The following is a 15,712-nucleotide window of genomic DNA, read 5'->3' as shown; positions in this document are numbered from 1 at the left end:
CGCACGGCGGACGGGGAAGCGACATAAACGCACGGCGAACGGAGGAGTGACACAGACGCACGACGGACGGACTGAGGAGCGACACAGAGATACGGACGGAGGAGCGCCACAGACGCACAGCGGACGGGGAAGCGGCACAAACGCACGGCGGACGGAGGAGCGACACAGGCGCACGGCGGACGGAGGAGCGACACAGACGCACGGCGGACGGGGAAGCGACATAAACGCACGGCGAACGGAGGAGTGACACAGACGCACGACGGATGGACTGAGGAGCGACACAGAGATACGGACGGAGGAGCGCCACAGACGCACAGCGGACGGGGAAGCGGCACAAACGCACGGCGGACGGAGGAGCGACACAGGCGCACGGCGGACGGGGAAGCGAGGCGGACGGACGGATGAACGACACAGACGCACGGCGAACGGAGGAGTGACACAGACGCACGGCGGACGGACTGAGGAGCGACACAGACATACGGACGGAGGAGCGCCACGGACGCACAGCGGACGGGCAGAAGAGCGGCACGGACGCACGGCGAACGGACGGAAGCGAGGGGGCACAGAGCACAGGCCAACAGAGACAGTACCCACAGATACGCAGACGCGTACAGTGCATGTTTAGGCAGGGAACCAAGCGACGATACAATGCCGGCGCGCGACTTGACGTGCATGAAAAAAGGGAGTGTGCATGCCGATGGTGATATTTTGGTTTAGGGGCGCTCGACAGGCGGGGTCATCTTATGCCTCTGGCAGTGTTCAGAAGCTGGCATATGATGATTGTCGCATGCCGGGATTACGTAACAAGTGCGCTGTCTGATCACAGATAAATTTGTCAAATTACGGGTTTTCCAGTGTCACTGTCAACAGGAAATGCTCGTCGAAAACGGCGCCACAGAAAAGTAGCCAAGGGCAAATCATTACCAGCGTACAGATCCATTATCATGGAACATATCGACATAATGGGTGGAAGGCACAGAAGCTAAAAGCCAATAATTGTCCGGCACCACAACTACAGACGCCGACAACAAAATACGGAGGCCGACAGCACATGGTACATCAAACATACATGTCGCTAGCGCCATCTATAACATCGCGCACGCAAGCAAACTCGCGCACACTGACGAGATACTGGCAAAAAACATCAGAAAATACCGCAAGTAACGAACATCGCCTCACACCAACGAACTCTACAGCCAAACACCGCGCACATCCTCCAAACAAGACCTACGTTTATCCTCTGAGCCGGCGAGACCGCGCAAGCATGCCGTCTTCCGGCTTGGCTTGGGAGGAATCTGACGCGGTGCTCGCGCTGTGGCTCGTGTTGGCGGCTCTCCGCCGCTGTGTCAGCCGCCGGCGCCGGCTCACCTATAGCAAGCGTGAAGAGTGCTCTCGGCGGCCGTCCTGTAGCGTCGGTTGTAGCGCGGCGTGGACGTGTGGATGACGAAGCGGGCCGGCAGGTTGTAGCCCTTGGTCAGCCGGGCCTCGCCCGTCGGCAGGCCTGGCGGGTTTGAGTAAGGTCAAGTAAGGTCAGGTCAGGTCAGGTCAGGTCACTTGTCACAGTGCGGTTGGATAAAGACTACGCCGGTTTGTTCGAACGCGGCAACGCGGTGAAATAGCGGCAACAAGCGGCCAAACTCAGGAAGACAATCGTGGTGGCAATCAGAAGCGATTTTTAGAACCATCTTTTGGGTCGGGTCTAGCCAGTGCCGTCACATTTTGCTGTCGTCTCGCCCTGAAACGACAGGCAGCACTGAGCAGCAGCTGCAGTGCGACACCCGGTCTCGGTCGCAAGACCCATCGCGCAAGCGAAGTTCAGGACGTAACGACCCCCGGCGAGGCAGACTTGTTTGCGCCGTCACTGATGTTAACCGTAAAACTGGGCCGAGCAGGACGGCTGGCAAACGGCCACCCGCCTCCGATGGTTAGTGAAGCTGGGCGGTCTATGTGTTTTGCTGCCTGGCCCGGCGCTAATCACTGACTCTGCCACAGTGACGGGCACCGCAACAGTATACAAACAGTACGGTAAACAGTGCCTGCTCTAGTTACATCCGTCGACAGCTGCAGCCAGGCTGCCTGCCAGCCATGTGCTCTGCGTGGATTGCGCGGATCCCACGGGCAGGCCAAGGGTTCATTGGGGGTTTATGGTAATACGATCTTGGGATCAGATCCTGGGATCTTTTTTGGGCTGCGAAGCACATGTCTTAGGCTGACGCGCCTCTACCGACCGGTGCCGTCGCTGGACTTAAGCCATGCTACCGGCTATGTAACCTGCTTTGCTGGCGGCCGTTTCGTGCCATTGTGCGGCTCATTAAAGACCCCAGGACCATTTCGCAAACATGTCTGGGCAAAATGGCACTAAAGCTAGTACGGTTCCGGCGGTGGCGCTTTTATCTACGCTGCAACCTTTGCTTAGCGAGAACTCCCAACCCAATACCACTTCAGCAACAAACGCGAAAGACCGAATTTCATGTAAAAGCGTCAAAACATCATTCGACTAAAAACCTCGCATCGGACACATAGTTGAAAACTCGCGCCAGCCACCACGCAAAACAAATAAAAATGCATTGAAATACAACAAATGAAACCTTATTTGTTGTGTTGTGTATGGTTGTTGTAATACGTAGTTGTCGCGTAGTGTATAGTTATTCTACGGTGTAGTTAAGTTGTGTTTATATGTTATATTGTGTAGTTGAGTCATGTTTTAGTTTGTATTGTGTAGCTGTTGTGCGGCGAGTAGTTGCTATATTGTGTAGTTGTTGTGCGGTGTAAAGTTGTTTTCTTGTGCATAGTTGTTGTATCGCGTACCCACACTGTGCATATGTTTTGTATCGTGTAGTTGTTGTGTTGTGTATATTTGTTGTGTTGTGTCTAATTGTGTTGTGTATGACTGTTGTGCTGTGTATACTGACAGGTTCGTGTATACTGACGTTTGTTGTGTTGTGTCTAATTGTTGTGTTGCGTATGACTGTCGTTCTGTGCATACTGACGGGTTCGTGTATACTGACGTTTGTTGTGTTGTGTCTTATTGTTGTGTTGCGTATGACTGTCGTGCTGTGCATACTGACGGGTTCGTGTATACTGACGTTTGTTGTGTTGTGTCTTATTGTTGTGTTGAGTACGACTGTTGTGCTATGCATACTGACGGGTTCGTGTATACTGCCGCTTGTTGTGTCGTGTCTAATTGTTGAGTTGCGCATGACTGTCGCGCTGCGCGCACTGACGGGTTCGTGAGCGCCGCAGCTCCGCGGCCATCTCGGGACCGGCCCGCTCCATCAGGTGGCGACACACCGGACTGGCGCCGCTGTCCCGCTCGTCGGACGACACCACCACGCACGAGGTGTTCAGCTGGCACAGGCGGCCGTACCTGCGGCACGCGGCACACGCTCCGTCAGACGGGCGGGCGCCGGCGTCTGGATACCGAACATCGAGCTGGGGGTACCGGTCGGTTTCTAGGCACTGCTGGCCCAACGGATCGGTGTCCAGGCTTCCACGGGGGTCGGGCTGGGCTTCTGGGGGCTCCTCCGGAGGTCGGGCTGGGTCGGGCTGGCTCCTGGGGGCTTCCTACGGGGGTCGGACTGGGCTCCTGAGGGCTCCTCCGGGGATCGGGCTGGGGTCCTGGGGGCTTCCACGGGGGTCGGGCTGGGGTCCTCAGGGGGCTCCTCCGGGGGTCCTCCGGAGGCTGGGTTCCTGAGGGCTTCCCCGGGGGTCGGACCGGGGCCCCTAAGGGCTCCTGGCAGGATCGAGCTGCACGTTTCGCATCCAGGCGCGTGTCAGGATCCGTAACAAGGGTCTCGCGGTGAAAAAATCGCAAGAAAATCTGGGCCATTTTTGGGATCGGGGTGCTTTACGTACACACAGCTGCGAGGCCTGCCGGCGGCGGCAGAGTCATTACCACGCGTTTCCGGCGTCGTATGGTCCAAAGGGGAGACATGTTTGTCTGTCTGTTGGCCGCCGGACGTCGTCCGCGTCGTCGGCGTCGACTCACCAGACGGCCACCACCTGGTTGATGTCGGGCCGGCAGGGAAAGGGGCTGCTTTCGTGGCGCGGCGCCGAGTAGCGCTCCACGGAGGGCCGAGAGGGCGCCAGCTCCTGCCAGCGCGGCAGCGACGCCGCGTCCACCACCGACTCCTCCATCACCGAAGAGCGGACTGCGGCGTCACGCACCGTTAGAGCGGAAGATGGTGCTTGGTTAGCCCGCGGGGCGCCAGATCGTGCACACGGGTGGGAGAGGGCGACGCAGATGTGACGAAGGCAGGAGATGACTTTATGGCGTTTGGTGGTGGTACGAACGTGACACGTGGAAGGAGTGCGAAATGGAGACCACTGCTCTGTATTATGCATATCAGTGTTAGTGGGTCACCACCTATGTAAAGTAACCATGAACATGGGAAATGCAGTACTCTCTACGGTCCTTCACGACTTCAGCATTCACGGCGGTCAATGGTCATCAGCCACAGGGATCCGGGCTTCGATGTCCATTTTCCACGATGGTTCACGTGATTACTCGTCCGGCAAAAACCATGGTTTCTAGACATCTTCATAGCTATCATAAACGCACGTTCCCGATGTGTCCTTTAACTTCACGACCTGCCATTGAGCGCCTCAAAGAAAGTGTGCTGTATCTCTTTAACCCACAAACTGATGGGTGCAGAGGGCCGACGGCTGATGCATGATACACAACTGAATAGTCACTAACTTAACAGATAAGTACCAACTGGGAGAGCTTTGCATTTTAGACATTTACTTTAACAGCACAAAGCCTCAGGTCCACGGAGCGTCCGCCAATCGCGAGCGAGTTGGCAGTCGATCAGTTGGACTGCAAACACTGGCCACCACTGGCCCAGTGAGAGCAAGGGCCTGCCCCCCCCCCCCCCCCCCCCCCCCCCCCCCCCCCAGTAAGCCGCCGCGGGCGCCGTCATACATTGCGTTCGTGATGCTGGCCAACAGCAGGCAGCCATCTAACAGTCAGTGAACTGTGCCCTCTGTATTGGTCAGATGCGGACTACCTGCCACCAGCCAGCACATGGCTGATTGGCAAAAGATGACGAGGGTTATGCGAGAAGCCTGGATCAGCCACCTCTGTAGGAGCTCTGTATTAACCAACAATCAGCCCACTGAGCACCAATGGCTTAGCACATCGCCGACCAAGGCAACACACAGCACTTACAAGGGCTGTGTGTTACTCACTTACTCACTTACTCCTTGATACGTCAATGCTATCTGCTCTCGATCTCCAGACAATATCTGACCATGTGCTCTGAATCTATTTCTGATGCACTGGTCACATGGGCTCTATGTTGGATGGTGTGGTGGCTGACCAGGCAGACCCACTGGAACCCATGTGGTGGGGGAGAAAAGGTTTAAATCCCAGTTGCACCATGGCTGCTTGGTGGTAAAATATATCACTGTTGTGCATGGTGATGCACATCATGTGTTCTCTCACAAAATGTGCTTTTTTCCATAAAAAGTGCTTCACAGTGGTCAGGAAAAGGCTGCTCCCAATAGGTCAGCACCATGGGTGGATTTTGCTGCAAAGAAGGAAAATATGGCAAGCATGATGCATAAGCCCCCAGGGACTCCTGAGGAAGAAACAATATTGTGTTCTCACTGAGCCATTACACATGAAGTTGTTGGGAAGTGTTCACAGCCATTTCCTGGGAAATGTTCCAAGGTCTATGCCAGCTGCTAGTATTCCTCCTAGAAGTGTGTTTGCTTGCCAGAGTTGCAGACTTCATTTTTTCACAAATAAAAGGAGCATGATAAATATCTATAATACATATTTTTGACCAGTGTATCATCAGCCTTCTGATCAATGATCTCATTAATAACAAAACCCCACATTAGGTCTAAACAAGATGTGGATGGATTTGGTTCCCCAGCAATTAGCTAAGAATATATTTCTAGGACTGGGAACATCTAAGATCCACTTGATATCTGTGCAGAATACTTGCTATATGTGCGGGACAAGCCTAAATATTGCACATCCTAGCTTGGATCTGTCAGTTTGTTGGTAAGTGCTCCTCTATGTACTCCACCATTTAGGCAAGACACAGTTTTTAAATAAGCCCAATAGGAGTCTGATAAGTAACAGGATTGGTGAAATACACCAGTGCCTCTAGCTAAACAACTGCATTACTGTAGTCAACTGAACAAAATGCACAACAATAACAGTACATTTATTGTTCTGCATTTGCTGCAGCTAAGCGGCAGCTTTTCTTAACACAACTTGGTACCATCATATCAGAAAAAACAAGAAATTTAACGTAGCACTAACGTTTTTACGTAAGCAACATTGCACATTTTGGGAAGAAAGGCAAAGCACGACAAAACATTTGGCACGATGCTCTGTATCACGGTGAAACATGAGAACCACTCCAGAACATAAAATTGTGTGTTTTTTTGCAAGATACAAGCCACCACACTCACGACCTTGCACACACGCACACAGGTACTCACGGTCAGAACATCGACAGTCAACTGTCTCTGTAACCCAGAACAGTTCGTGATGCGCGCAATGAGGCAAAGAACGGCCCTGAGTGAAGTTGCTTACTAGTTTTCTTTACGTCGCTGCTGCGGCGCTTTCAGCGATATGGTAGCCTGCAGCCATATACCACCGTAGAGGAAATATGAGCTCGGGGAAAATATGGGAGGCGATTCCCAGGTGCACTCCCAACTTCAGCCACCTCTCGCGGTTCAGCCTTGTTGCTACACTTGAACTAGGACCCATAAGGTCATAACCTCGAGTAGCGCCTGCAAGGAGCCGAAAAACCTCATCTGTGGGTGGGCGACGTTACACCGTAAGAGCAGGTGGGAAAATATCTCTTTTTGTAGGCTTAAGCTGGGCCACGCGCACGCAGCCCACTCATTTCTCCTGGCTGGCCAGCGTGCCCCAGCGCACGAAAGTTGTGGCGAACAGCTCACGGTCCAGCTAATGTTGGTCCCTGTCGTTTACGATGCGGTAAGAGGGGCATGCATTCGGGCAACTAACTCTTACGCAGCTGGTTGGAGAACCGCCATGTTGCAACTCTTATCATTTTTAGCAAGCAATGGCTTAGCGTGATTTACAGGCATCCAGCAGACATCATTGTCCAAATAGTTCCATACAAGTGCAACTGCATCCGTGAATGAAGGCGCTCGCGCCCCCCCCCCCCCCCCCGCCCTTTAGACTGACGTGACTTGATGGATTAACGTCATTTGGGTAACCGCATAAGCAGACTATGTTTTTAGGGTTTTTCATAATACGAAGTGGCCAGCATAGTCGATGCGTACCGAAGCCACAAATTATCAAAATAAGTCATGCCCGCGCTTACCAAGGTGTTTGAAAATTTTCGGTGGCATACACAATCCATCCGTTTGCCACGCGGAGCCTAGTTTCATAACGTGCGGCTTTCACGAAAGACACCGACTACGGTGTGTCGAGAGAGCGATATATATATATATATATATATATAATATGTAATTTAAAAATGTAGATGACAAACTGCGCACCTACTTCGTCGGTTCACGTCTGCAACACGGAAAACGTAAGGCGCAGTCGTGAACAAACACCAAACCAAGACAGTCGGGAAGCAGTTGGGAGCTTAGTTTTGGGGCTAGTTGAAGCAACCTTCAGAGGTCAAGAGCGAAGTAATGACCGGTTGGTGGGGATTAGCTTCCCCGTACCCGACCCACGATGATCTTGTCGAGTGTAAAACAGGCTTCAGGCCTGACGCTGATCATCGCGTCGGGAGCTGAAATTGGCTGACTAATTACTTGGTGTCACGCTGCCTCGCTCCCGCGCATTGAGTCTGGTCGGATATCGTGCAGTGCTTGTACTTACCGGATCGACGTACTCGCACGCATTGCAGCATCCACTTGCCAGCACTGTTCTCATGAATTAGGTTCGACCTAAAAGTTTCCGTTCGGCTTTGCTGTACTGTGCATGAGCGTCTGTCGTCAGCATTGTGGTTTTACGACGCGCTCAGCTGCTGAGGCTACACGGCGTCGCCTGCCTCTCACCCCCGCAGGGAGGTCGCGGTGAATCGAACCCTGTACCTCTTGTTTCCCAGACGCGCAATGGTTAACGCACACCGTTATCGACTACGCTATCAGCGCACTGCGCGGAGCACTCGCAGCGGATACATTGCGCGAATGTTGTACCATCGCTGTAGGTGCCACTGGTGATAAAATTGGAGTGTACCTTAATAAAGCGCAAGGCAAATCGCTTGTTCATCATTTACTCGCGATATGCTGCGCGGAGAACAAGTCGCTGCATTTAGCTATCTCGTTCCCAGTGTGCTCGAAGCAAGCCCAAAACATCAGGCCTCCAGGCTATCTCCAGCAGGCCAGTTGGGCGTCAGACGACGCCAGATCGGGATAATAAAATGAAAAAAACACGACAAAAACGGTAATGAATGCCGCAGCGGTTGAAGAATACCAAACGGGGCATTAAAAACGCGTGAAATACGCCAAGGAACTGATGCGTGGATGTCCCATCTGTCCCGTACACTGCGGTCCTTCAGCGTGGAGATAACACAATACATGGACGTAATAATACCGCGCGTGGAGCTTAATCGACAAAGAACAGTCCTTGCGACCAGCCTCCGGCGGTTGATTGCGTCGGCCTGCCACGACAGCAGCAAAACCGTGCTGAGCAGGTCCTCTGAAAAAACTTCCCAAATCTGAGCGACTGCTCGCGGGTTGACGCGTTGGTGCACGAGACTGCGCGGCGTCTCACGCACCGATAACTCACGTGCATCCTCCAGAGACCTCTCTCCGCCAACACCACACGGCCTCCTCCGTCCCAGCCACGCACATTCCGCTGAGTACACTCCCACGTTTATTTCACACCCAGCCATACGCGTCACTAGGAAACAATGCACAAAAAGAGCGGCGCGGCGCGCCCGGGCGCGTGGCGCGCGCCGCCGCACACCGCCGCCGCGCGCCACTACTCGTAGATATCCTCCCTGTCAGCCACGTACCGCACGATGTCGGCCGGTCGCATCAGCTTCTCGGCGTCCATGTCCGGGATTTCAAACCCTGGCGGTGGCGCGGCGCGCGGTCAGCACGCGGCGGCGGGCCGTGCGGGCGGGGCAGGGATCACGGTCACATCGTCACACCGGCAGCCGCGTGACGGACCACGGGGGGGGGGGGGACTGCCCGGGAGCGTACTGGCCGTGCGGGTGGGCGACACGCGCGACGGCAGGTCCCAGTCGCACCGGAGGATCAGCGTCACGCTGGCGGGTCTGGCCGACACTGGTGCGTGCGGCCAGTACGGGTGGGCGACAGCCACGGTGTCCGACCCACGACAGGCTCCACATTCATACGAACTGGTCGAGCTCATGCCGACCAGGCGTGTGCCATACGTATTTTACCCAGACCACGTACTACATGAAAATATAAGTCTTCACAGATACATTTGATGGGCCATTGGTGCCGCATATGATTGTCAAGTGAAAGCGCTGTAAGCGCTTTGTCAGTTCAATAATTCGTGACATGGACACAGCGTTCAAATGATCAACGACTAAATCTTCATCTTATTAATAATTATCTCAAATAATCGCAATAATCATCCATACGCGTACCATGCCATCAAACTACCCGTAAAAAACAGTTCGTTGCTCTCTCTATCGTAGAGTGGAACAAACACAAAACAGGCGCAGGGGACCGTCACAGCACGCACGCCCCAGCTAAAAACGTTCTTCCGCGGATCTAGGAAACAGAACACGGGCCGCGGCAGGCAAAACACACGACCGGCCTGCGGCCAGCGGTCACTGCCAGTCTCCGGCGCGCGGGGATGCGGCGGACGTGCTCGATTATGATTTATCACGATCATGGAGGGAGGAGGGATGTGAAAGCGTGACCCCACATTATATCGGGATGCTGACATGGTGTAGCAGCTCACGCGTTCGGCTGCCCGCGGCCGCTGTTAATGTTCTGCGCCCACAACACACTCGTCTTTGGACTTCTGCTTTCATTTGGCACGTGCATCGCCGCATACCCCCGCCAGCAACGACCAAACGAACCGTACGTACCGAACTCATCCTCCATCGTCATGATGACCTCCACGTGGTCCAGCGAGTCCAACCCCAGGTCGTTGATGAAGTGTGAGTCGACGGTGAGCTGCGGCACGTGCAGAAACGGGCGTCAGCGGGCAGTGACTACCGTTCGCTGGAGTACGTGGCGATCGGGAGCACACACCATCACCACATGCCCGTGGCACAGGCTAACGTTCACTGCAATACATTGCGTTCGACGTCCCGCCGTCGTCATACAGCCGTCGCCGGTCGGCGCCACGTCGCCCGGTCGGCTGGCCTCAGCGCAGCTCCGCGGCCGGTGGTGGCCTGGCGCTCCCAGAGACCGGCTCCCCATAACTCTTGCCCACTGTTTATCGGAGGCGCGGGTTGGGCCCTGCAGGGAGTGAAAGCGAGTCCGGTGCGAGTCTGGCAACCTCGCAATTACTCAAGCCCGCTGTTCCACCGCGTGAGGCCACTTGACTCGCCAGCACGGCTTGCCGAGCGGAGTTTCGGCCGGCAGACATTCGGGTGGACAGCACGGCTTGCCGAGCGCCGAGCGGGGTTTCGGCTGGCAGACATTCGAATGGAAAGTACAGCTTGCCGAGCGGGGTCTCGACCAGCAGACATTCGGGTGGACAGCGCGGCTTGCCGAGCGCCGGGCGGAGTTTCGGCCGGAAGACATTCGGGTGGACAGTACAACTTGCCGAGCGGGTTTCAGCCAACAGACATTCGGGTGGACAGCACGACTTGCCGGGCGTCGAGCGGGGTCTCGGCTGGCAGACATTTGGGTGGACAGCACGGCTTGCCGGGCGCCGAGCGGGGTTTCGGCCGACCGACATTCGGGCGGACAGCACGGCTTGCCGTGTGGAGTCTCGGCCGGCAGACATTCGGGTGGACAGCACAGCTTGCCGAGCGGGGTTTCGGCCGGCAGACATTTGGGTGGACAGCAAGGCTTGCCGAGCGCCAAGCAGTCTCGACCGGCAGACATTCGGGTGGACAGCACAGCTTGCCGAGCGGGGTTTCGGCCGGCAGACATTCAGCTGGACAGCAAGGCTTGCCGAGCGGGGTTTCGGCCGGCAGACATTCGGGTGGACAGCACAGTTTGCCGAGCGCCGAGCGGGATTTCGGCCGAAAACCGTCCATACCTTGTCAGGGTTGATCTTGTCATAGAGCTTCAGCACGAGCAGTACCCTGTCGCGGATGATGTCGAGGGTGAGCGGGTCTTTCGCCGAGTAGAACCGCGTCTGCAGCTCACTCTGGCAACACAACACAGGGAGCGGCTCAGCACGTCACCTTTTGTTTTGGGAATGCCACCACGTTGCAAACCGCATTCCAATGGTGCTGGAGCCTGGAGGATCACGAACGGAACGAGTCACCAATAGAAAGTCAGGATTTGGAGCACCCCAGTACCCAGAGCACTCTCGCGTGTCACGCCAGCCATCAAATACTGACTAACAGCGACCTGAACAAGCTGCCAACAAAAAAGCACAACTATGGTAGCAATCATGTGATCAGGCACCATGTTCCGATATTCGGCTGCTTAGGTAGCATGGATGTTGATATTTTTCTTGCTAAAACACCATGGCTTTGGGCTCACTGTCTGTGGCCCCTCCCACTGATCAAAATCAGTCAATCAGCATTGAATCAGGCGGCTGTCAAACCAGTATCTCTGCACGTCTGGCTTGACGAATGGGCGGAGTAGGCCAGATGTCAGGGTCAGAGTCAAAGGCCAACAGATAAGTGCCAATGAATTGCATGTGGGGACCACCAGGGAGCAAGGATTCTGGTAGCATGAATTTATGTTTACATCCTGCAAACCCTACTGGATCAATTTTGGAATGTTGATTAAATGAACAGCTGAATTATTAAAACAGTTGTATTTTTGATACAGTCAAACAAACTAGTGCATTTCATCTTGAGTAGTCTATCACTCTCATAACAGTTAATAGAAAAAACCAACACAACAATGCTGCATGTTCCTTACAGATCAACAACTGCTCCAGTGTCCCTGCTACCCTTCTTAAGACTATGGGCCACATCCAGCCAGAGCTCCACCTGGATATCCTAACCATGAGCCATATTTGATTCATATTTTCAGAGACTGAGTTAATGGGGACAAAAAGCAAGATCCATGATGCAAACTGACAAAAGTATGGCATCAAATATTTATCTTCTTTAATACACCCACTGGCATGTGTAAAATTGAAATACTATGATTAACATAACTGTTTGCCTGGACTGCAATGACCACTAAAGATCAGTGGTGCTTTACCATCTCATTTATATAAACAAAGTCTGAGCAGATACAGTTACCAGCCAATACACTGAACAAATGAGTGAAGAGGAATTTCCTGGGCATTAAAATTGAAATATTGTAAGTGAAGATGATGTCTTAATGGAAATAACTGAAACATATCTTATACAGCTTTTTACTGTCATCTAATGAATTCTATAATTAAAAAAAACATTTGCATCAGTTCACATTTAGTGCAGCAGGTACTTGGAATAGTGATTCTCACTATTGTGTCAACCTTAACCAAATTATTAAGCAGCATTCCAGAGATGAATACATCAGAGTGATTTGTTACCTAAGCCAAGACACCAATGCCTGGGACAGGAAGCTATTTTTGACTGCAGTTTTGAGCAGTCTCTAGAATTGATAACAGATCACTCACCATTCAAATTTATGATCTTGCCTCCTGAACATGAGGTTGCATTAAGTGGTTGCATTTCACGTACTGGCAAACTGTCCTCAGCAAAGAATCCAGACAATGTCTGCAGACATGCTCTCGCCAGTACAACTGAGAATGTGTAAATTGGAGATGAGCAAACAGATATTACTTGGTGCTGGGGAACTGTATGGCCAGCCAACCCAACTACGATTTGCTGTCGACCCTACGCAAATCACAGCAAAGTGGCACATATTGTAATCTACTGAGCAAATTTACCATGCAAGAACAATACGAATGACATCGCTTCAGATGATGACTACTTGACAAGACAGGCACACCTTTTGTGAGGATGCGCAGTTCTGTACTTAAATGAACCATTAGTGTGACAATAGCACATCATGCTGTATGACTCTGAGCAAAATGTTCAGAACTTTAAGTAAGCTATGGTAGTGTATGGAGTGGTGAAATAGTTAGCAAAGGTTATTGCAGAGTTTTATCATACTATCCACCTTTTCTTATTCGTCCCACTCGGCATCGTTATTGCAACAATAGCGCCATAGACGTCAGCTATCCCTTCTTACCCGCCTGTGCTGCCTGAGGAGATTGTTGGTACTACTTGGAACATGGGCAATTATTTGACTACCACGTAATATCGCAGCTACCGAAAGACCTCTGGCAGCAGTGCTGGAAAACACATTTTTCAGGCAAATCGCGGTCCTCGACCCACGGATGATCGCCGCCATGATGCTTTCAAGGACCACAACAGTGCCGTTTTGCTGAATATATCATAGGATTTGGAATATTTGTGAACGGTCCTAAATACACAATGTCACAAAAGTTTGCACAAAGAATCGTGTATATATATATTTTTAGATTGCATTTATAACTGCATAAGGCATAAAAAGGCTGGGGAACCACCTTTTAATTGTTTTTCACCTGCTAGCCCGATGGGCGTTTCTTCTCAGCATCTACCGAGAAAACAAACAAGTATCACTTACATTTACTCCACGGGATGGCGTTAGGGTATGACACAAGCGTTCACGTGGGCGCATGGTCCGCCGGCTCTCTGGGCACTGAACTGGCTGCAGCGCTATGGGTAAGGCCTTGTAAGCTATCAAATGCTAAGAAGCACGCGGCCAGAGTCTTGGTGAAGGTCATAGAGCTTGATAAAAGACCTCGGTTGACTGGCCCAGTAAAGAGCACCGGAGTTGGTCTACTTTTTCGAGGGCCACATTTTTCTTCGGTTTCTTCTTTCCATTTACGGCGATGGGGGGGGGGGGGGTTCATTCAGTGTCCCGTGAATGGAACTCTGAGGAGATCCACTGCCTTTCATGCACCATAGTGTTAAGCGCGGGCAGAACACTAAGAGGTCCATTATGAGGAGTGTATAGTTTCCTATTCAGCTGAGGCTGTGGCCTTAAGCCCCCCCCCCCCCCCCACACACACACACTTGGGTTTCAGCCCTTTTTAACTTTGGGAAGAGAATGGCCAAAACATGGGAGAATCCTATTTGGCAGCATATCTTAGGGCAGGCGGGGTAGCTTTTTACAGTTAAGCCCCCAACTCATTGCAAGGAACTACGCTCCCACCATTACCTTTTCCGGCCAGGGGTTGAAGGGCTTTTCGCCTCAGCCTGGAGTACCTTAGCCACAAGGAAGCCCGCGGCCATCGGTCGATCCGGGAGCTCTCTGAGGGATGGGTCGCGTCGCAGATGGATGTCGCGGTCTGCTCCCTGATACTAGAGGCACTCTCACTGGAGCATTTGATCGTGTATCTACGTTCGGGGCATTCTTTGACGTAACGATCCATCACTACCACAAGGGGTCCAAAAACGGGCACATTGGTCCCAGTTTGGCCTATTGGGCTCTGGTTGGGACGCAGCGAAGTGCCATGTCCTCTCGTCACTGGGTCTGTCGTCTGGCGTAGGACCCTTTCATTATTATTCATCAAATCTCCTTGCACTGTCAGAGGGCCCCGACCAGTGCAAAGGTGCTTTTGGTATTCAAGGTCCTGCCCTTTTTAAGAAAATGGCCCTTGGCAAACTTGGACCCGCTACCAACACAAGATCCTCTGTCAGGCACTGTGGGCTCCTTACCAAAACAATACCCTCCCCCTCATTATCCCAGGGGCCTAGAACAGTGCAAGGGACCTTCTGGCTGGTAATCGCGGGACCCACTTGTTCCCTGCCCGAGAAATGGGGCCCCAGGCCGGCACAGCGCCAAGCGTTCGGCATTGGTGGAGTATAACCGGCACAGGGGCCATGCTCCTGTCAGGGACCCCCGATCGGCGCAAGAGACCCTCTAATTAACACATAAGGGCCCCACCCGCAGGGCCGGGGTCCCTTAATGCAGCCTCCGACCAGTCCATCGCGACATTTGGTTCCTTGAATCCAGGGCCCCTTCTGGCCCCTCGGAACGTGAGGAGCGGCGTGTGCCCCTGCCTGCATCCCGATTGTGCGTCCCATTCTGGTATCATGGGTCCGCTTCAACCTTGAGAGAAGGCTTCAACCTTGACAGCTCAATAGCGGCCTCGTTTTCCCTAGTTTACCCTGATGCGCCATGTGCTAAGTGTGGACCAACGATGTTGCGTCGGTACATGCGCCTAGATCCAAAGGGCTGATCCTGGGCCCCAGACCGATGAAACATTCATAACGAAATCCGAAAACCGGATCCTGCGATCTGGTTTTGTTTGGGGGAAGATCATCAGACCTGTCCGCTGATAAAATTCTGGCCTTTCCGGTGGTGTCCCACCGCGACACGCTTGCCCAGCTGTTGGACGCACCCCTGGCTCACGTCGGCTGCAGCCAGCGCCCCAGAGCGGGTCATCCACGGCACCCGTTTATTGACAGGACACGATCAGCATGTTTCACACCACTGCACCGGCCTTCCCCGTAACATCTGTAACGCGCGACGACGCACGACCGTCCCCGGTAACATCAGACAGGAAAGGTCAAGGGAATGTTTCACAACGGCACTCGTCTGACAATGTTCCGCGCTTGGTTCGGTAACTGACTGCCCTTTGTGACGTCACTGACAAAAATTG

At 53.2% G+C, this 15,712-nt stretch overlaps 2 protein-coding genes across 2 annotated transcripts in view; both read right to left on the bottom strand.

Moving 5' to 3' along the window:
- Window positions 1-4,137, bottom strand: part of LOC119095166 (protein GDAP2 homolog) — a 36,216-nt gene extending 32,079 nt beyond the window's left edge. The window contains exons 1-3 of the mRNA XM_037218045.1: window positions 3,989-4,137; window positions 3,225-3,367; window positions 1,369-1,501 (exon numbers count right to left, since the gene is read on the bottom strand). Coding sequence (XP_037073940.1) covers window positions 1,369-1,501; window positions 3,225-3,367; window positions 3,989-4,137 — 425 coding nt within the window. The remainder of the gene's footprint in view (window positions 1-1,368; window positions 1,502-3,224; window positions 3,368-3,988) is intronic.
- Window positions 4,138-8,827: 4,690 nt separating this feature from the next.
- LOC119095520 (acyl carrier protein, mitochondrial) lies at window positions 8,828-13,423 on the bottom strand. Its single transcript, XM_037218369.1, has 4 exons — window positions 13,252-13,423; window positions 11,144-11,254; window positions 10,017-10,104; window positions 8,828-9,021 (listed from the first exon to the last, which is right to left on the bottom strand). Exons 1-4 carry the CDS (start codon window positions 13,411-13,413, stop codon window positions 8,930-8,932), a joined length of 453 nt encoding a protein of 150 aa, XP_037074264.1. The 5' UTR covers window positions 13,414-13,423; the 3' UTR covers window positions 8,828-8,929.
- Window positions 13,424-15,712: the final 2,289 nt, after the last annotated feature.

Source organism: Pollicipes pollicipes, unplaced genomic scaffold (genome assembly GCF_011947565.3).
Source record: "Pollicipes pollicipes isolate AB1234 unplaced genomic scaffold, Ppol_2.1 Scaffold_4219;HRSCAF=4965_pilon_pilon_pilon, whole genome shotgun sequence".
Classification (NCBI taxonomy): domain Eukaryota; kingdom Metazoa; phylum Arthropoda; class Thecostraca; order Pollicipedomorpha; family Pollicipedidae; genus Pollicipes; species Pollicipes pollicipes.
Note: the sequence above shows the minus strand (reverse complement) of the source record. Positions and strands in the feature narration are given on the sequence as shown.